General features: G+C 36.7%; 1 protein-coding gene across 1 annotated transcript; it reads left to right on the top strand.

The window, feature by feature from the left end:
* Nucleotides 1-1,161: 1,161 nt before the first annotated feature.
* Nucleotides 1,162-22,476, top strand: LOC110045892 (gamma-aminobutyric acid receptor subunit beta-3-like). Its single transcript, XM_089287666.1, has 11 exons — nucleotides 1,162-1,189; nucleotides 1,708-1,832; nucleotides 11,719-11,824; nucleotides 13,924-14,030; nucleotides 14,547-14,614; nucleotides 14,696-14,913; nucleotides 15,116-15,198; nucleotides 18,102-18,239; nucleotides 18,514-18,728; nucleotides 18,960-19,118; nucleotides 19,971-22,476. The coding sequence occupies exons 3-11, from the start codon at nucleotides 11,745-11,747 to the stop codon at nucleotides 20,238-20,240; spliced, it is 1,338 nt and encodes a 445-aa protein (XP_089143792.1). The 5' UTR covers nucleotides 1,162-1,189; nucleotides 1,708-1,832; nucleotides 11,719-11,744; the 3' UTR covers nucleotides 20,241-22,476.
* Nucleotides 22,477-22,492: the final 16 nt, after the last annotated feature.

The raw sequence follows: 22,492 nt of genomic DNA on the forward strand, positions 1-22,492 counted from the left end.
CGTACTTTCTTTCGTGAACAGCAAACCGCCAATTTAACTTTGATTCGTTGTTATTATGAAACTAGTTCATGCACTGAAAGATAAAAGTCAAACTAGAAAAACATGCGAGGGAGGTTTCTGAAATCAAATCAAAAATTTTAAACTTGGCATCCTAGATAGATAATTTATCTCAAGAAAGCACTAGAAAATAAATTGTTACTTCAGTAATCGTTTGAATAATAAAATTTGTTCTAGATAAGAAAATATTATCTCATAGAAGAAAAAGCACTTTTCATAAAATGTCAATTTCGAGTCTATTTATAGAAAAAGTTGAATCTGAGCATCAAGATAACTTTGTGCATTTAATATCGAAGATCAAGCTGTAAAGTTCTTTTCTTAAGTAATGACCTCAAATTCTTGGTTTTAGTTCATTACCTGATCTGTGAATATCCAGTCACTCAATATTGATGATCTTGCATCGACCAACGCGAGCTAAGGAACATAAAGAATACAAGTTTAGTCAGAATAATAATTCTACGACCCCATGTTATGTGTTTTGGCGATACGAAACCTTTATTAATTTTACATCCTGGTCACGGTATTGAAAAGAGTTCTGATTTCGTAAAATTCAGTAACTAAAGAAGCATTTTATAAAATATTTTTACTTACGAAGGAAAGGCAGATTTTTAAAATGCCTGCGGAAATATTCCTGAGGATACAAATTTATAAACGTTTAATCAGGATCCCGTCTGTTTTCAAGGTATCTGATCAAGAATTTATCTGATAAGTGTGTGGGCGTAATTTGCCGATCAAGTTCAAGAATTTTATCTCCAAAGGTGTTTAATTTAATAACTCTTTTCACTGACTTTCTTACTGAAGAGAATTCCTTTAAAGTGCTGCGCAGGTAGAGCTAATCTGGGCCAATCAGTGTGATACGTTCAAATTTTGTTATATATCGACTGCAATGGCAGATTTCTTTGCCAAGAGAGGAAGCTGCTAGTTCTCCAATTATCCTCTTTTGTATTTGTTTTCGTTATAATAGAATGCCTTTAGATCCACAGCAAGATGCTTGCGTCCTTTGGCCGATTGAAAACCTCTAAATTTAGGTGTCTTGCTGTGTCTCAAATTAACGCTCAACACCTTATGCAATATTTAAGAGAACAGAACACATTCTAAGTTTTTGTGGATATAACGTTCAGACCAGCATAGCGTAAGTATGATTTGATACCTTATTTCTTTGCTGTAATTATTCGTAAGACAACCATCTAGCAATGAAACAAAATGAAATTAAGACCTCTAAGTGACGTTGACATTTCTGAATCGTCGGGGGTCTAACATCACACCCAATTTATCTCTATTCTTACATTTTATTCATTGCAAAAATTTCCAAGAATTTCTGTAGTGGCATAAAATTAACTTGAAGCACTCATATAGGGCAGAATAAAGAAGGAGTACCTATACATATCCAGGTCGTGAAAATTCCTGTTTTAATATTTTCTTCGCAAATTAGTGGCAGCGGCAAGTTGTTGCAAACAAAGAATTCACATCGATCGGTACTTTTTGAATTAATATACAAAAGACAGGTGGCTTGATCACAAAGGTTTTTGGTTTGAAACGTTCTGTTTTTAAACTTCAAGATCTAAGAACAGATAATTTAAGCAATAATAATGATTATCGATACAAAACATTCTCTTATAATCAATGTGATTTGTTGTGTTCTGTTGTCAGCGTGAGCGAGTGCTCTCAACCTTGGAGCAAGACAGTCTCTTTTTAATTCTTGTTTTTCTACCTGAACTATTATTAACGCTGTTGAGTCAAGAGAGAAAACTTAAACCAAAGGTATGTGTCTTCAGGTAAGGGACGCAACAATTTTGAAACTGATAGTCTTTGACTTTGGGTGTTTTTTTCTACATTCCTTTGGATCGTTTTGAACGTGACATACCGACAATTTAGCCGAGGCAACTGAGGCATTACCTATTTTTCTTTAAATAATGCTTCAGTAACTGCATTTTTAATTCAAGGAAGTCACACTGAGCTGCGACGCACAAAAGTATTTAAAAGCTCCTTAACAACTAGTACGTGATTCCATTTCTAATCTTACTAAGAGGCTATCTTCTCAACAAATTTTTGAAAATGTTTGCAGATATTTACACTGATCTGAAAATTATTAGAGGGGAAAAATATTATAACGTTTCTGTTAGGACTGCACAATAACAAGATCAAAACACCTTGTGTACATACTAATTAATAAATATGGTTCTTTGATGTTCGTAGTGGCACGAGTTTTGGCAAGACGAAATGAATTGCGTTTAGGGAATTGAAATTTGAATTTTCAAATGTTGCATATATTTGCCAGGAGACACTTGTGGAGATAATAAACTTTTATCTTGCCTTCCAGTCTTGAGAACAATCAACCGTTTTTTGATTAATGGAAAACGCTTAAAGTTTGAAGCACCACTCTCAAACTTTGTCCTTTGACACTGTGTATAAAGGTCTACCTAGGGTAAATCTTTAAGCAGTTAATAAAATCTCTGTTGATTTTTATTGTGTAAGGGGACAATGAAGTTTATTCAGTGGAACTATTCTATTCAGATGCCGCGTAATTCAATATCCATTCTAATAACATAAATTTTGAAATGACAGATGATAGAATTTTACGGCAAATACAGATACATAAAGAGCGAATTTCAGCCTTTGACCTTTCAAAGGTAGTCGATCGATTTTCTCCTCACTGAAAGGACTCAGAAGGAGAGAGGACTTCTAGTACCATGGGAACCTATGGAGTTTCGTTTTGAATGCAACGGTTTAAATTTGTGACAGAGGATTGCAATCCATCATTACAACCCACTAACATAGCAATAATTAAACTTGATTTAGGCGGCAGAAGGGTAACTAATTGAAAAATATACAATATTCGTATTAGCATGGTCGTTTCCACAAAACTAATTTTCCTGAAATACACGGAAGCAATGAACATCATCCACACCCACTCCTTACACGTTTTCCACCAAGCGAATGTTGAACGAGGCGTAACCGATTCACACTCTAAAAATATCTCTGGCGTTTCAACTTACCCGTGTATAGTGCAAATATTTGGCACAGTCTAATCAGGCGACAATTATAAAGGAAAAGCTACTTTATTTCTTGATAATACTAATAACTTACAAAGGCATTTGGGAAAGCCATATATCGAATGCATATGGGAACTGTCATGGGTCATGATAGTTTTCTTCAAATTGTTGACGATAAATTCCTAGTCAGAGGGAAATGCAAATCCCAAACATAGTTGTTGAATTTTACGCAGCCAGAAGAGGATAATTACAGAAAGGTATTACAACGCGTTTCAAATAGAATTTGTACTCTACACAAGTGTACGTGCACGTTATGAACAACACAAAAAATTTCCAGCAGAGTGCTCTTTATCAGGAAATATAGAGATTAGTATTTTTAAAAACATAACTGACGCAGCAATCACCAACGACGCTGTGGTTCTTGAGGGCCTGCGGTGTTTCAACTGCTTTCTACCACAAAAACGTTTGCTAAATTAATGAACACTCTTTAACATAGCTCAAATTACATTAAATTATCGCTTTTATTGAATACAAGACCCTTCTGATTTAGTGAGATTCATAAAAATTTACAAATGTAGCAAACGATGGAAAGTGAATGAAATACAAATATTCTTGGTGAGCGGAATTTGATTGGACTAGGAACACGGCACGATCAGTTGCAAGAAGAAATATGTAGTGATTTCCTCAACCAAATTCAGAACCAAACACACACATATATATATATATATATATATATATATATATATATATATATATATATATATATATTTTTTTTTTTTTAATCTGTGATGAACATAAAATGAAGGCAAGAAGTTCGAAAATAAGACAAAAAGGCCTTTTCTATGAATTTCAAAGAATTGCAAAATCTGATAAACTCATACGTAGACAGTGAGGATTTTAATTAGCTGTAAAGTTGTAAAGATGGATTAAGAATTTTTGAATTTTCCTGACAGATGTATTTACCATTACCCCTTTATTTTTCAAATAACTTCATTGTACCTTAGTTTTTTCTTTTAATAAAAAGAAATCGTCAAAGCAAACGTATTTTGCACGTTTTTCGACCGCGGACAGGCTATTGTTTTTCTGCGGCATATGTGGTCTCTTAATCACTCGTCTTCTTTAGCTATTGTATTTTATTTATCTTCGCGTTAGAAACACATTAATTGCCCGCTATTTTATGTAAAGCCAGGGCAATGGACACTGTTGTAAAACTAAAAAACTACAAAAACGGTAATTGCAGAGATGTGTTATCCTTGATCTTATGCAAAGTTGCCCTTAACCTGAAATGTAAGTGACAACATCTGTTAGTAACGAATCACACTAGTGTTTGGTGATTTAACCTCTTAACCACTGGGAGGCAAATATTGGAATACGAAAAACGAAAGTGTTACAACGCAGTTTTTGTTTCGAAATCTTAGAGAACGGAATAACGACCTTTCTATGACCAACAGTCTCGTCTTCTGCAGTGCAATGGAATAAAGCTTTTACGAAGATGGAATAGAGATTAGCGAATCCGAAAATATGAATATTTAATTTTCGTTTAATCCTCAAGCAAATTTCAAACTATATAACCTATTATTCACGTTCTTAATGACGTTTGTGGTTTCGCAATAACTCATAATAGAATATATGGGAAATTTTCGACTTATTCAGTTTAAAACAAACAGACAGTGGGGAAAAAAATGTGAATCACCTATTTTAAACCTTTAACAAAATATTTCTTAGGTTCAAATACGCTCAACCAGGAGCCATAATCGGGGACGGAGACCGTAAGTCTCGGGATTCGCGCGCACCTATGATATGGGACAATTTTTCTATTGTTAGAACAAATTGCGCCATCCCGACGTCATATATCCGCGCGGATCCACGCACATGTCGGCGGCTCCCGCGTGGATGTTGTCACGTTTCGTGATCAAATGGTGAGAGTTGAGAGATTCTCTTGCGTATTTTTCACAGCGATGGCAGGAATAAGGCAGGGACTAAGAACCAGGGCGCCTATATGTAGTTTTATGCTCTGAGCTAACGGAAAAGGTGGTTTTTCAGGGTCGAAAACAAGACTTCAATCTCGCGCTGGGAATGAATAATAAGATCTGCTCGCGCTAGTTGTAAGCTTACGCGTATGCTTTTGCGTTTGTTCTGACTTAAGAATATAGCAAGAAAACTCTCTACTCTGGTATCGAGTTAATTTGTGAGTTTCTCAGACAATGCTTAATCATAACCAAAACCTGTTTTGATGGTTTCTTATTGTTTCTGCTTGTTTGGCGAGTTTGCAAAAGTTTTTGAAAGGAAAGTCTGAGGCGCACAGGTAGTCATTTACATAGTGCAGCTCGTGCACTTTCAAGTCCGAGTCGGTGTTTTCAATTGTCAACAAATCTTGACAAAGATTTGTTTCGTTATCTTTTGTGCTGAGATGTTGCAACAAATTTCACGAACGCAAAAAGGCTACTAACATCACGTGTGTTTCTTCAACAGAGTGAAATTTTACACTGCGAAAATGAAAATAGACAAGGAGTTTTGATAACTCGATCAACAAAGTCGAAATCATTATTCGAAGTTGATTAAAGAAAGAGTCATCGTAACTTTGCTGATTATTTCTGCTTTATTCACATATTTTCAGCTTAGATTTTAATATGTTCTGAAATATTTATCAATCTTAAACATGTTTAAAAACTATAGAGTTATTGTTTGAGTTCGATGTACGTTTTCACACGAAAATGCCGGAAGTACAATATGTCTTGTTTTCTGACTGTACAAAACACACATCGGCGGGCGCTCTCATTCATCGACAACAGCACAAATAAAACTGAACAGTATCTACGGACGTAGAGTTATTGGGCCTTGATGAAACATCAAGTGCTGCTTACAATTCAGGCGAAACTCATACTAGCGATTATTTTGTTTTATTTTTCGGTCGCGATAGACTGGCAAATTCCTCGCAATCGTGTGGCAAGAGGAGCTAGGAAACTATGAAGTCCTGAAACTCTGCTATATCTAAATATATCCAGCTAGTTTTTTGCTGTGTCGTGGAAAACTGTTAATCTTCAACATATGTGAAATTTAAAGTGGAGTAATGTACAGCTCATGTAAAAGAAGCATCGGAACACAACTTGGTCAGCGATATATATACGCTTAAAGCGGAACAAACCTAAATTCGACACTGCCTTACGTCACTCAAACTGGAGCAGCTTACGACGAAAATACTTAGCAAAATTCCAACAGACGTAAACGCGTTGAGTTGTGGGCCAAAAACATGAAAAATTTCGGGATTTCGGACGCCATTTCCCCCGCGCGACATCCGCAAAAATCCTCGCAGCATGTACGCGCGTGTCCCGCAGGCGATGGCGCATTTTTCTCCAAAAATAGAAAAATTGTCCCATATCATGGGGGCAGCCCCAATACTAGAAATGGCGCGCGCTTATGGTCTCCGTCCCCGATTATGGCTCTTGGCCGGCTCAACTTATGAAACTGTGAATCTCTGCAATTACCAAAATTTCTCCAAGTGAATTAGGTTCCTAAGATTTCTTGTTATTTCTAAGTAAATGTCTTAAGGAATTCATCTAACTTTATTTCGGCTGAAAAAAATTGTTATTTTCATGACTGTGGCCACAGATTCCAATCCAGCTCTACTTGGGACCACAACCTGGAGACCACAAGCACAAGTTCAGTTAATGGCTACAATGTATTTTAACCCAGGACCAGTCGGTCACATTGTCTCTCACAAAGAGCTATTAAGAAACAGCGACTTCTCTATAAATTTGAGTTGTTTATAATATTTCACAAGCGAGGTAAATATCCCATAGCGTAGCTAGCTTTGGTTCCGATAGATGATGGTTGCATGGAGTCAAAACGCATGAACTCATGTTGATATTGTTAACACCTATCACCCCAACTGCGACAGTTGTAGCCTTTCATTTTTCCTTATTTACGGGCAACACTTACGAATTTTCATATTCCTTATTGTGTTTTCGTATTTACCAGCAGGGAATCGCCTTTTTTGGGAGCGTCCTGCTATGACACTCCACATGCTGCCGTCAGTTCGTAGTTCAACTTTAGTGAACGAGGCTACCACGGAAACCATTAATAATTTAATTTGGAAATATTTACGTGAAAAGCGACTCGTACCTCACGCTTAGAACATAGCATTACCCAGTTTAAAATCTGAGCATGTAATTCTGACAGATTATGTCAGGATTTTACTTAAATAATCTCTTATATTTATGTAGAACTGCATTATCGCTCTGTGCAATGCACTTACTAATATTATCACCCGTCGATTGGGCTCTTATTGTGGCTTAGAATACCTTAATGTTAGAATTTATTTACCAGAAAAAAAGTCGTAGTTGCCCTGTCTGTTTTTACTTTTTTCTCTTAACAATTAGTTTGGAGCGTTCAAATACTTAAGCTGCACAGTTAATCTTCTGTATGACTTTCATTTGATTGAAGAAAGTATGTTTTTTGCAATCTCTTCAAACTATTTTAAGGCACCACCAGTAACGCTTTCAACCATCTCCAAGCGTTAATATCTCCAATATTTATAAGTCCAGTACGTTCTAAGAATCTTCCACAACGACGTACAAGAGCCCTTAATTTATGCTAATTCTCAACCGCTAAAGTTCTGGCCGCTGTCCAATTTGTATAATTAACGGACTACATTACAGTTAAAGTTCCTGTGAACCAAATGCTAAAGTAACACGCGTGGTTCAAAGACACAATGTGATGACACGGTAACTTTTTCAAATCGTTAGAGGGGCTAGCCGACATATCCTGCTTTTGAAAAGAACCATAAACGTACGAAGAACTCCATTGCATTGTTACAGTAAGTGGTTTCGATGCATTTGTGGCATTTTTAAGAGATTTGTCTCGCATTTTTAAAATGATAACATTTTGCGACAAAATAAGGTATATATGGAGAGTATCGAAGCTACGAGGAATGAGGAAGGTTAGAATCTGCAGAACAGGTATACTGCGTAGAGTTATAAAGTGTCTAAAATAGCTTTACTATCGAACATGGTAAACAAGATAAGAAATATTTATTTTCATTTTCCGTGACTTAAGTCACTGTTAAAAATTGAAAGGAATAATAATGAGTAATTCTTAGTGTATTCGATTATTGCTAAACCAAAAAGGACGCCGGCGACCAATATCCTCGTTGCAGAATTCAGTTAGTGCACTAAATAGAAAATTCATTCACATGATTAATATTTCACTGCAATTCAAAAGGCTTCAAAAGGAAGGCACTCATGCAGTGTTGTTACAGGTGCTTGAGTAACAGTGGGCACATCTCTAAGCAGTTTCGTCTTCTTAGTGTGTTGATGTAACTACTCTTACAGTCTGGAACCTTAAGGCTTACTTTATCACAACGCTCTTTATAGTTTAGTTAGCATGCAGCAGCGACCAAAACACTGACAAAAGTCAAATTGTAAGCTTAAGCTTCTCAGTCGCTGTTTCTTTGTTTGCTGTAATTTAGCTCGTTATTAATAATTTATATTTTGGCACGAATTTAGCTCATTTAGTTCGGGAACCAGTTAAAAGAAAGAATCAAGTGACAGAAAAAAAAAAATCATTTTTACAGACAATTTGCCATTGTCTGGTCCTGCCTGATATCTCCGGGTCGTGGCAACGAGTTTTGAAGGGATTCCACGGGGTTTCCTGTTCCACCACCAAACAGGAGTACTCGGTTATTCTGTTATAAATAACGATATATTGTATAATCAGCACTTCAATCATAGGCTGCGTCAGTTAAAGTATCCATTTTCTGGCTAGCAGGTTAAGGAATAGTTCTGGGCTTTACTGAGTTTACTTCGGAGTGAGACATTTGTTAGTGGAATGACAATAGGTAGCACTATAGCCCCAGTGCCAGCAGCAAAAGAATTCCATATTATCAGTTTACTCTTGTTCGCCGTTGATGTCTGGTCTGCATTCAAAATGCTTCATATATTCAGAGATAATTTTTAAATAAAGTCATTTCTAATCACAGGTACATCAAAGGAGTAATAGGAACTCAACCATTGGAATTTAAGGATTGTGGCTAAGAAACTAAGGCAATGATTTTGAAATGTTGAATACTAGAAATTGTTCTAAATTCCATGTTCTAGTTGTAATATGGAATCTTTGTTAAAAGTTTTGTCGATATGAGTGACTAATACATTGTAGAGGAAGAGTAAATCACACTCCGCAAGAGTTTTAAATGAAATCTCAGAATCATGCAACAGAAATGAAAGGGAATCAACAACTTGCTTATTTCTTAACAAAAACACGAGATATTGCATTTACTAATGAATTAATCCTTACAAAGAATGTTTACGCGGTTTTGTTTGTTATGGTGTCCTTCTTATCTGCGAGACTGGTGAAAACCATAGACGTTACCTTGCACTGAGATTTCATTGTTGTGGTAGAGTGTCGAATTGTTTGTTACTCAATAGGGGGTAGCTCTTAGTTAAATACACGGGAACTACAAAACCTCCAGATGTAGAACGCAAAGGAAAACCGTCAACAAAAATTAATAACGGAAATGAATTGGAGGAGTAGGTATAAGCAATCACTTGTAAAACAGGTAAACGCGTTGCAACAGAATGGGCAATCAATCTAGCGCAAGATTTTTTGATAACTTATCAACCATGAGACCGCATCCACTAAAAGTCTGTTTTGCTCAAATTTATCAAAATTTTGGAACCGGGGAACGGCAAATAGCAATTGCAGTCAGTGTGTATTCACGTGATAGTTGGCTTCTGAATCTGAACCTATAGGTTCACTCGGTGTAACTTGGAAATATCTACCACTGGTACTAAACGTCTCAATGATGTTGGTCCTTCCAGAAAAAGAAACCTGTCCGGGAAGACATTTCTGGACTTTTATCACCAAGCATAATCGATATCTTCGGACTAAAAGAAAAGATTCCCTTGTGACTAACAGTTATGGACTTCGCTGTACACTGTTCATGACTAATCAGAAAATATCTTCATCATATTATACGCTGCTGTGCCGATTTCCTCTAGATAAACCAAGACAGTCAAGGTCTTTCTTTGGGAAAATTGCCATAATTAAACGTGCTTTAAAAAACTTGGCGTTCAATAAGTTATTCCATCCGACTGAGGACCATTGAGAATACAAATGCTGTATATTTAAATCTCATTTTAAACAGGATCCTTTCCTCTCACAACAAGCGGTCTGCATGCGCCAAAAGCCATTAACTAATCAAATTAGCGAAGACATTGATAAAAAGAGTTGTTTTTTTCGTTTCACTCTTATGACGTTTTTATTGTTCCAAAATTCTTAAACTAACTTGGAGAGAAAAAAAACAATTGCCAAGTTTCTCACATTGAAACAGCCAATTTTAAGGTGACTGTGAACTCCCTAAAAACGAATCAGCAATTTAATTCAGTTGGCGATGTTTAATGGTGCCAGCGTAAGAGAACTTGTATTAAGGCATGAAAAAACTCACCGCTGTGATTCGTCTAGACACCACCTAATGGAATAATCACAAACCGTGAACGCATAAGTTCTAAATGATATCTCATACACTTAATTAGCAAGTTTAAGAGTTAAACGTTAGAGATGATTTATAAAATCATTTCGATTATATAGCAGTTTATCGAATGGAGCTATCCAAATTTACAAATATGTTACCATAACACCAAAACCGGTTAACTTGTATTGTCTTGCAACTGTTTTTGAATTTTGTAAACTTGGCTCAATAACGCAGAGTTATTTGAAATGAAATGGACGATTTGAAAAAAAATATTGAGAGAAATCGATTAAATGTTTAGGGCAAGTTAAAATGCCTCTTGAATCTGAACTTTTGATAAAGAATTGACAAAAAACATACACATTTTTCGAGTAACTTGAGAATTTTCACCGCTTATTTTTTATTTTGATATTCACGGCCGACCGCTTAAGTTGGAAACAGACCTTCTTGGCGCCTTAACTGTGCAAAACAATAACTGCGGCTGTGCAAAAACCATTTTTTACGTATAAAATCCTTCTTCTTTAAGAGATGCACTTTTTTGAGACTTCCAAAGATAAGACCAACACGACACATTGAGGATATAAAATCAAGTAGTAACGATGTCTTAGAAATCAAAGTGTTCGTTCCTTCTTTATTAGATCCAACTTCAATTGAATCTAAGAAATGTGGTAAGAAAATTATTTGCATAATACTGTAAACAGTCAGGGAACACAAAATACTGAGTCGGAGCTGCTGAAAAAGACCGTAAGTTGCTATTCAACTTTTTCCGTGTAGACTCTAAGGCGATGAATACCAAGGTTTGGTAGGTCGAATATATTTGTCCTCTCGAAGTGAAAATTAATACACATTTTCAATCTCAGTCTTTCTTAAATAGGCGAACAAGCACAACACGTTTACCAGAAACCACTTGAAAATAAGCTAGTCGCGTAGGTTTTGCGACTCTAGGTTTAGACTCCCTGTACAAATTTAATGTAACTGTACAGTTGTCATACATCAAGTTGTGCGGAAAACAATTTATTCTCGCGTTTATGTATTTATAAAGGCAGTAATTTGCATTTTAGTGAAATCATTAATGTCACCAACTGTGAATGAACCAGTATCTCCGATAATCGAAACTAAAAGTGAATAAATATGTGTAAGGAACAGGTTTTCAGCAGCTTCCACGAGTTATGTTCTTTTAACAAGTGTGTTTTCTCTCAACAGGTTCTTGAAGCCTAGATCGCATAATCATGAGGACACGTTCAGCGGTATTGTTCTTGTTGGTTATAACAAACGTCATTGGGAGATCTCACGAAGCAGAAGAAGAAAAGTAAGATGTCATTTCGTGGAATTTATCAGAAATTAATTCTGAAGTTTACAGACGGTTAGCATGCGAGATAACTTGGTGTGTTCAAGTAGGAGAGCTGCAGGCATGCGGTATGGAAAGAAATAGCTTATTGCCATATTCCTCACTCGCAACAGGGAGTAAGATAGCTGAACTATTCAATGTCATCTATAACATTTGAAATAGGAAGGTTATCTTAGCGATATATCCTGATCAATATTAAGAAAGAGGAGGTTAACAGGTGTTTTTTTTTTCTCAATTATGGCGCATATAGTTTTACAAGGCGAAAGTGGCCTTGTTTTTTTGGTAGAAAATGTACATTTTCTAATAATATGCGATATTGATCTTTTTCACGCTGTTAATGTTGCGAAGAAATGTGTGATATTGAAGATCACAACAACACTGTTATTTACAACCAAAACGAATAAAAGGAACATAGCATTTCAAGACATTAATCAGAAAAAAAGGCATATTTTCGACCGGCAGATCTGAAATGCAGTCCTAAAGCACCCTGAGATGCAGGGGAAAAAATGCCGTTTATTTGCCGCTATCACTCGGATCTCGCAACAGGGAAGAAAGCGGACTTCAAAGAAATTATTTCAAAATTAGTAAATAGCGGCGAAATATAAAAGGCGATTCCCTTGTTTTGGACTGAGAAATGATTTTCATTTCAATAATAATGTTTGGCAATTAAATAGCGCCCTGCTTGTAAAGGCGACGTTTATAAAATGTGCTTCGGGTACAGCCGAGGCTATTCATGATCCTGGTCTCACACAAGACTGAACAGATTATCACTCGCCACATGTTATCAACAAAATAACAAGACGTCTTGTCTTTGTATCACGATAGTTGTTTATATTTCATGTATATTATATTCTAATGATATAAAACTGCCTCCCTTGTCTTGATCCATTTCTCTCAAAATTGAAGCTTATTTTCCACCGTTTTGGATTAATTTTCTTAATTGGTGTCAACTGCTAAGAACGATTATTATACATCGAAGTCTTAATCCTTCTTCTGCGAGCTGCGTGGTCGCGTAGCTACAGGGGTTGATTGTCACCTGTCGAGCCAGTGCGGTCGTATGATGATAGCCACCAAGGTTTTTCCGTTTCTGAAGCATTGCCGACCACGAAATAGGAATGTAGCTAATGTTGGCCAATATCGAATCCAGAGAGTCTTTTAGTGTAAACGATTTTCTTTCGAATCCGGATAATTTTCTGGTTGCATTCGTTTGGTTGAGTTTGCGGACCAAGTAGTCACATTGATGGCGGTCGCTGGTCGCCTCATGTTACAGGTACAGGAAACCGATTTTATTTTGAGTAATGTCATATTCCTCAGAAAACGAAAATTATTGACGAAACAATGTTGAAGTCCTCCACACTTATCGGAGACGACAACGATGGCGCGATCAAAGACCTCTACGGTTTTGGATAAGACCAGCCTGTAGAGACAACATAATGGACAACAATATTGTGGTCGAAAGAGGGGAAAAATTTTAGACTCACCCAACTCATAGCCCAACTCATAGCCTTCTTTTTGGCAACATTTTGTTTCACCTTGTCGAGGCAACAAACAGCTGGGTAACCATTTTATCAAGAATGCTGCGGCCGGAGTTGTCGTCGTGTGTAAACAGTTAGGAATCCGAATACCCTTTCAGTGTAAACACCTACGAATCCGAATACTCTAAAATTGATGAATCTGGAAACATTTGCTAATCCGGAAAAATCTCCTGTAGTGTAAACCTATGTCTCCCACACAATGCCACGTAGTTGAATTTCACCATCAATCGATAGCTGAGGTAGACATTAAACATACCGTGAGTATTTCCCAGCTGTTAGGGACCAAAATTTTGAGATTGTACGTGACTTTCCGTCCAGCGCAAAACACCACGTTGCCTTTCAATTTTCTGCGAAGTCCTACTGGCTCAATTATCGTCGTGTGCATTAAATCGGTGTGGACATTTCATTGGCTCACGAGTGGGAGCAACTTCGGCTGCTTATAATTTACTGACTGTTTTATTTGAAGCTATACTTTGCGAAATTACATGTCGGACAAGATCTAGATTATGCGCTCTTTTATCGCAGGCCACTAACAGACTACACGAAGTCGATGGAAGAAGCTTTAAATCTGTCTCGGAAGATAAACGAAGCCTTGACGGCGCACGACAAAAAGTTGCGACCGAACGCTGGAGGTAAGACGAAAAACATTAACAACGGTTAGCACAACTAAAAATTGAGCGGAATAGTAATTTTTGTTTGATTCTTTGTCGATAACACTAGTGGACATTTTCCTCCTACAATATTACAAATACAAGGCTAACTGTTATACGCATATCGTCAAATATGGGCTCGTATTGTATGTGAAATAATCGTTATGTGGCCTGTATAGTTGTCAGTAGTTATTAACGAGTCGAACAAGCATACAAGTATGCGAAATTGAATCCCAAGCTTGGGATTGTTTAGCTTTAAGAAATCGTTTCCTTCTGATAGCAAGAGGGGTGCTAGGTGGAGCAAACAAAATGTCTGCTCGTCTCGCGCCCATCGCTTTCTTGCGTCCCTTGTGCTCTGGAAAATGAAACTACTGTGTAGGCTGGGGTTACTTTCCCCGCCAGTTTGGAGATGACTGACTGTTGCGAAGGCCGAAGTGACTAACTGAGTCAGTGTTGGTTGGAGCATGACGGGTAAATTCTCTATAATTCTCTTCACAGGTCCGCCTGTTATGGTCGACGTGGAGTTCAAGATCATTTCCATTGGAGAAATTAAAGAGGCTAGCATGGTGAGGGAAAAGTCAACAAGTTAACACCGATGGTTATCTAATTTTCTTAATCAAATGTAACTTTGGTTTTTCTCTTCTCAGGAATACACGATGGATATTTTCTTCCGTCAATGGTGGAATGATCCAAGGCTAGCGCATAATTTCAGCACGCCTTTTAACATGGCAGGAGACGCGACCAAGATGATATGGACACCAGACACATTTTTTTGGAATGTAAAAGCTGCAAAGTATCACAGAGTGACGCGAGAAAACATGAGAATAAAAATACATGGCGATGGCAAGGTTTACTTCAGCACAAGGTACATCTAGATCAAGGAGTGTTTGTGTTATTTAAGCTAGCAACCTAAGGGAATCTCAGTTCTCGCGTTGCTTGAATGAATCAAAGGTTTCTGTCATAGAAATGTGAGCTTCGTTCACAATCTTCGACACATTGTTGCGTAATACTGTTGTAATTTAGATCCTTTAGTGTTAAACGTGTGTCTTTTCTTGTATTAACTGTAGGATTACATTTACCGCACAGTGTGACATGAACCTTCGCTTGTACCCAATGGACATTCAAACTTGTCCTTTAATCATTGAGAGCTGTGAGTACAATGTTTGTGCAAATGATATTTTGAACTGATTGCTTGCGTGCTTTTCTTATGATTTATTTTTTAAAGAGGGGAGGGGGAGGGGGAGGGGGATTGTACAAGTGAAAATGCGTCGCCGGCGTGACTTTAAAATGGCATCCACCAACAGAATGACACAGTAGAAGCCATAACGGAAGGGACTTTTAAATAATCAGTAATAGCCTTCTTGAGAATAGTTGTGATATACGTACAGTATTGAAAAAATCGATTAGGCAGAGAGATATCTGAAGAAAGCGGATTTCTATTCCCATCACAGTGGTTAAAAAGTGTGCTTTTGCAACCTTGTTGTTACTTGTCGAGGAAAAGGATGTTGTTATTCATCGTGGTAGATGCAATAATAAAGTGTATTATCGTTTGTCTCACGATGTAGTCACTTGAGATGTAAATCGCGATCTACATTTCAAGTGACTACATCGTGAGACAAACGATAATACACTTTATTATTGTTGTTACTTGTTAAGTAACCTTCTTGTTGCGTATTAGTACCTCATTGTGATTGGCTGAGAGCAGGCCAAATTAATACGCACGCGTTCATAATTTTCTCAGTCAATAAATAAATACTCGTATGAAAGGTCGAGCAATTAAAGTTGCTCTTGCCTAGTAAGGTTCATGCAATTTTGAGAGATTCTCAAATATGACTCGTAGATTAAATCATTAATTGCACTTGCATTCATACGGTCACCCAGCTACATGTGGGTTATTGTATTTATTAAATCCATTTTGAAATCACTGGTTATCCTTGCAATCTGATTGCTCTCAGTGGTGCGATTTATTCACGAATCGCACCATTTTTTGCACTAAATCGCATCTTTTTCTCAGCCAATGAAAATGGGACAGTAAAACAAAACAACCAATCAGATCTCAAGATAAAGTAATCAATAAAATTTTAGGAAAATGAAAGGCAAAAAGCCATTGTGTGGAGAATTTTGCAACACTACTAGTGCCAAAACTTTGTTGTTATTGTAGTTTTTTCCAAAAAAATTGATGAATTTAATTAACTGCAGTTTCTGAATGACGATTATGAACTCCTTCAGGCAGAAGACCTACTTTAATGGAAGTTTCCAACTTTCAGTGCCCATTTTGACGAATATTTTGGCGCTTTTTCTTCAACATCTGCTCAATATCCGTATGATACCGAGTCCAGTAAAACATAAACAAACGAAAACCACACAACAAATTCAGAGCCATCTCAAGAAGGTAGATGTTTCCAGGTTTGCGGTAGTTTCCAACGAAGCAACAAAAGAGCTCAACTCTGTCGCTGTGAATAAACATAGTCAAAATACGCCCCACTGCACAAAACAGTGAATGAACGAACGTCTTACGAAGCCGGTGCCAGTCCCGCCATCTTTGAAATATCTTGAAACAAATGGCGCCGCAAGAACTTGACAAGGTCCTGAGTGTTGAGTCCTACGCCGAGGTCACAAAAAGAAAAGAAGATGATAACGAGCTAGACTCCCTTAAAATCATGTCATTAAACGGTGGTTAAAAGAAAAAAAACGTCCTCTCCACTGGGCATCGTGCACTCGAGGGAGTTTCACAACTGAAAAGAAATCGATCGCAGAATTACACAGGATGCATCTTCAAATTCCTTCTCCAAAGACAATGAAAGTCTCAGCCTCGACCACAAAAGAAAGGAAGGCCTTCCATCATTGATTCAGGCGATGGGAACTGAACTTTTGTGCCTAAAGTAGACTAGTTTCGTTCTGATTTCAGAACTGCTTGTTTCTCTGTCATGCTCGAATGAGTTTTCGTCACATGACATCGTTTTGCATACTAAATGAGACGTAAAGGCGTTTCCGGTTCCGCTTTTTTTAACAAACCAGCTACTGTGACCAAAAATCTAAAATTTAAGGCGATAAAATCATGTGATTTCAAAATGGATCTAATAAAGTGGCAATTGAACTGAGTGGAGTGCAATTTTGGTCGAAAGTCATACTTGTGATTTCAGACCAAATTGCACTCCACTCAGTTCAATTACCATTATGAATGCGAGTGCAATTAAGAATTTACATTACGTGTGATTTTTGATAATTCTTCCAAATTTCAAATTTTGAGATAATTTACAAATATCACTCGTAATGTAAATCCTTAAGAGCACCTGCCTTCCGGCGACAGGACCAAATTAAAAGTTCGAATTTTTCTTTACCTGTGTATTTTGCCCAAAAAAAACCTTTTGGTAAACTATTTTCAGAAATATGATTTAAAGGTTCCAGTGAGTTCACATTTTTGTGAAATCTAGGAGAGCTCAAAATACCGGTTGATCAACCAAGACAACCGATGAGATTTATGCAAAATTGAGCATTTTCAACAGGGCAGGACAGAAAAAAGATAACTTGCCCTGATTTCATATTTACATAGTTTGTGATTTATGATTTGATCATTTCTCTGAGCTAGTATCACAGTAAAATAGGATATAGAAATTCAAAAGAAACTTAAAAAACAATAGAAAATTGATAAGTATCACCCTGTGAAAAATCAAAGTAAAATAGGTGTTATCATCGTATTCGCCGTTTGAAAGACTATCAAGATTGCATTGGGTTTACCATAGCTAAATGGTTAGTTTGGCTCGTGCAAATTAAGCGTGCGTGCTAGACAAAAAACTAAGAGGGACATTTTGACAAATTTCGTCATTTTCAGACGACGGAGAGAAAACCTCGCTTTTGTCGTCATCGTTATAGGCATAATATAGTCAAAATTATTCTTGGGCATCATGACTTTGATTTATGTTAGGACATCAGTTCATGAACGGCAGGTCTGCAATAACGTTAAATTGGCCTGCTCTCAGCCAATCACAATGAAGTAATTTTCTCAGTCATATAATAATCATTGTTATCCACCGTTCTACCGGTCTACGCCAGATGCACATACCACTGCTGATGTGGATTATCGATGGAAAGGAGGAAAGTCTCAAGGAGTTGAGATCGTTTCTAAAGAAATGGCGCAGTTTGACTTTGTTGGCGCAAAGACCACAACCAAGGCAAACACTAATAGTAAAGGTACGACACTGTAAAAGAAAAAAAGACTTTCACGGAGCTTAGCAGGTTGTAAAGATTACGTCGGAAGATTTTACTAGCTCAATTTAAATTAATTGCATGTATAATGCAATAAATGCAATATTTAAAGTTTTAACAGTCCATTTAACATTCTCGAAAGCTGACTCGACTGATATTCAACACCCTGAAAGGCTAACCCAACTGAATCAGGATATCAGAAAGAAAAATCTTGATAACTGAATGTTGTCAAGTAAATTACATTTTCATTGATCCGCAGGGTCTTTTGCCAGTCTTCGTGCATTCTTCACGTTCAAGCGTCGTGTGTCGTATTTCATCACGGCGACCTACATGCCTGCTGTAGTCCTTGTCATTCTGAGCTGGTGTTGCTTTTGGATCAACCGCTCTGCCGTGCCTGCCCGAGTCACTCTCTCCATAACAACCATTCTAACCACAATACTATTGTATGGAGCTGTCAACTCAAACATGCCAAAGGTGACTTTTGCAATGAGCATAGTGTTTGTCCAGCGCCGAAAAGGAAAAAAAATTAACAGCATTAGCTGGGTCCAATGGAGTATGAGATAGTCTAATTTCAACTACATAGATGGATTCAGAAAGATCAGGCGAGGAAGCCAACAATGTTATCTTGAAGATATTTGTTAACCAAAACTTGAACCATCCAAAATCAGTTAAGATAAATGATGTAATTTTATTCTTCATCAACAGGTCAGCTACAGTAAAGCTATTGATTACTTCCTCATGACGTCTCTGGGTTTTATCTTCATGTCACTTCTGGAATACATCCTAGTTCTTAACACGGATCCGCGATTCTGGACTGAAAGACGGAGAGAGCAAAAATCCGAAAAAATGAAATCACTATACAAGGTACGCGATGCTTCAGTTAATACTTTACTCATTGCAGAAAATATTACTAAACTGGTTTTATTCCAGGAATCGAAGCGTTTCCTGCACAACCTAACGATATGATTTTCATGGCTCCAGTCTCCCAGCTCTCTCACAGCTCCACATCTTCCAATTCGATAATTCGAAGTGCTCCAAAAGCCTTAGAATTAAGACATGTCTGCCAAATGATCATAAGTTCAGCTCTTTGGTGCTTCGGACTCAACAGTTTTCCTTTCCTCGTCATTTTTGTTGGCTTCATAAGTTAAACAGGTTTAGTCGTGCAGTTTAGACGCATGTGGTGTTTTTGTTTGGAAATGGAGAATCCACTGAGACCCTAGGTCGCGTGCTCTGTCAATAGGGACTTACATCTCCCAGAACAAAGATTTGCCTTTTAGAAGTACCTGTAATTTCAACTACAAAAAAAATAAAACAAAATAACAGAATCCTGAGCTCGATTTTGGCTCGGACGGGGTGTTCGTTCGACAAGACAAGCCCAAACATGCAGAACGTTTGGTTCTAATGAAATACAGTTTGAACAGAAATAAATTATTATAGCTCAGCTCAGTAGAAATGAAGCTTTCTGTCTGCAGCCAGGGTGTAATATGATACCTTTTTTTTGGGGGGGGTGCATCATTAAAATACGTACCACAATCAAAATATATCACCAAAACAAAACAATTTGAAATTTACAGAAATTAAATGTTCTTAACTATAGTAATTAAGTAAACGCCAAGTCTTGTACCTGTAAGTTGACGTGTTTTTTAATTTTTTATCAAACACAGACGGATGTGACGGATGTTAATATTGCAATTGTTCTTTTCCTTGGTCACACAGGAGATTCCAGCAGAGACTCTGGTCACGTTAATGGACAGCAAGAATACATCAAATGACCTTCCCAAGGAAAGCACAGAGATGACTCCTCTAAATGGACCCACTAAAGAGGTCGAAAAGGAGCCGCCCAAACCACCAGCACCTATCAAGTCTCATTGGATTGATCGTGTTGCTCGAGCCATCTTCCCTTTAGTTTATTTTTCATTTATAGCATTCTACTGGGTATACTACATTAATCATCCCGAGTCCGCTCTTGGTGCGGTTACTGAATGAAAACAATTCCTTCGGAAGTGATAAATTGAGGCTAATTTTCTTTTAGTGGAAGTTCTTTCCACTTAGAAGGAACTTGACTGCTTATCGACGTGCAAAAAATCTGAAGTAAGCGATCTGACTACTGTTGATTAATTTTAAGAAAATCATGACAGCATGATTCATTATTTTAGCTTAAAAGTAAGTAACACTAATACCACTTCACAATTGAAGCCTGCGAATCGGGTTGGAAAAAGGAACCAGTTGTCTAAATAAGCTGAATATGTGTGTTCAGACTGGGGTGACACAAAAGTGTCCAAACGATAAACTTAATGATAGAGAATTGACATAAATTACTAATTAATATTATAGACTAATCGTTTAGTCTAATTACAGGTATCAGAAATACGATACAGTGTGGATCAATGGGATCGATCGAAGAGTAAGATGCCGTTTACAATGTTATTCTCTATTTCTTGTTAAAGGTATAACATAGCAGGATAATTCCTAAAGTGATTCAACAAAATAAACATGCAAAACAAATAGCAATGTCAAAAGATAAACTGGCCGTTTGTTCAGACTGAATTAGACTTAAAGGCAAGTCCAAAATATATTTATACATATACAAGAGACAATCAAATAATCGGCTCCTGAAATATCGTATTTGGCGGTTAAGGATGACGTAATTCTAAGTCGCACAGTTCATTAGATATTATTGAAGAATATACATAGCTGTTATGTAACGTTTATCCTCATCTAAAGCGTGTTTTGGCAAGGGGGACTAAGACGAGCACATGCTGCGTTCAGTACATAAATACGGTGAGGCATTGGTTAGTGAAGTTGGATACTAAAGCCAGTTGTCATTTATTTTATATGAAACAAGCAAAATAAATCAGGTGTATAAAATGTAAGGCATAATGCCGAAAGGAATTAATCAACTTATCAAAGATAAAAGAAAATGGTAGAAGCCCAAACACTGAAAACAAGACAACTGCACGTATTTTCTAACGATTAACTAAAGGTTGATTGTTTTTTAATTCAAGTAAATAAATTAGCCGCAACTGATATGTTTAGCAGAGTTTCCCTTTCTTTGCTCCTACTGGAATAGTATTATATCATTTTTTGTGTTTTATAATATATCTGGCGCGCAATATTCCAAACGAAAAAAATTAATCGAGCAACTGGAAGAAGAGAATTCATGCACGTAGGAATATGCGCTTAATTAAGAACATGTCTTCGCAGACTGATATGTTATAATTACACGCAATTCAATCAGATAGAGACTCTTTTGGCTGATAAACAAGTTAGAAGTAGTGTATACTGATTTAGGGTTATAAGTTGTTGGTATAGCATTTAGAATACATTTTAACCCTCTAAGCCGTGTAAACAAACAAACAAACAAACAAACAAACAAACGAACAAACAAACAAACGAACAACTTAAAGATGATCCGCAACACAATATAACTAATGGCTATGGAGGTTTTCTACACATAGCTGCAACAACGCTGCAAGCATTAAAAACGAATGAATGAAATAAAGCCGGTCCCATGGAGACAGAGAGAGTGGCTTATATATATATGAATAAAAGAAAAAATCATGATAGGTGTCAAATTAGTACAAAAAATATAAGCGCTAATATTATTGTAATATTAATTAAATGCATTGCGATGTGTTTTTGGGTGAAATATCTGACTATAAGTAGAAATAGGCCAATTTTGATACATTAAAATTGTAACTATGTTTGTGATGAGAGATAAATAACTCATTTCTATTGATTTATTCCCTTAAGCCCCGGAGCCAAATCAGAATTTTAATATATCAAAATTGGCCTTCTATCATTTAATTTACACAAATGTACTATTTGCCCGAAGTCTCATTTATTTCACTTAATCATCTGTAACTAAGTTTGACCCTGACAGCTATAGTCTCACTGTTAAACTTATGTACATCATATCCAAAGGAGCAATTGCTTGAGCTGAAAATAATGAATGTTATTAATATTATTAGCCACTGTGCAAAAATGATGGTAACTTGTTAGTGGTTTCCTTGTGGTCAATTTAATACCACGAAAGGATAAATTATTCGGCAATTATATTGCCATAACATTAATTGCAGTAATATAAAAATGGCCGTTGTTTCACTTTCTTAAGTTATAATAAGGTTAAAAATTAACGTCTTTTGCTTTGCCTTACGAGGTAAATCACTTATTTGTACAGCCTTTATATAAATGCCTGCTAATAAAAGCATAAAAACATGAATTTTATGATTTAATAA

This window comes from Orbicella faveolata, unplaced genomic scaffold, assembly GCF_042242905.1.
Source record: "Orbicella faveolata isolate gen_17 unplaced genomic scaffold, um_ofav_v1 contig_1, whole genome shotgun sequence".
Taxonomy (NCBI): Eukaryota; Metazoa; Cnidaria; class Anthozoa; order Scleractinia; family Merulinidae; genus Orbicella; species Orbicella faveolata.

Bases quoted from the DNA above. Each gene is read 5' to 3' on its own strand.
- LOC110045892 (XM_089287666.1), top strand. From the start codon at position 11,745: ATGAGGACACGTTCAGCGGTATTGTTCTTGTTGGTTATAACAAACGTC. The intron at 18,729-18,959 runs GTGACTTTTGCA...CTTCATCAACAG, and splicing joins TCAACTCAAACATGCCAAAG to GTCAGCTACAGTAAAGCTAT. The intron at 19,119-19,970 runs GTACGCGATGCT...TTGGTCACACAG, and splicing joins AAATGAAATCACTATACAAG to GAGATTCCAGCAGAGACTCT.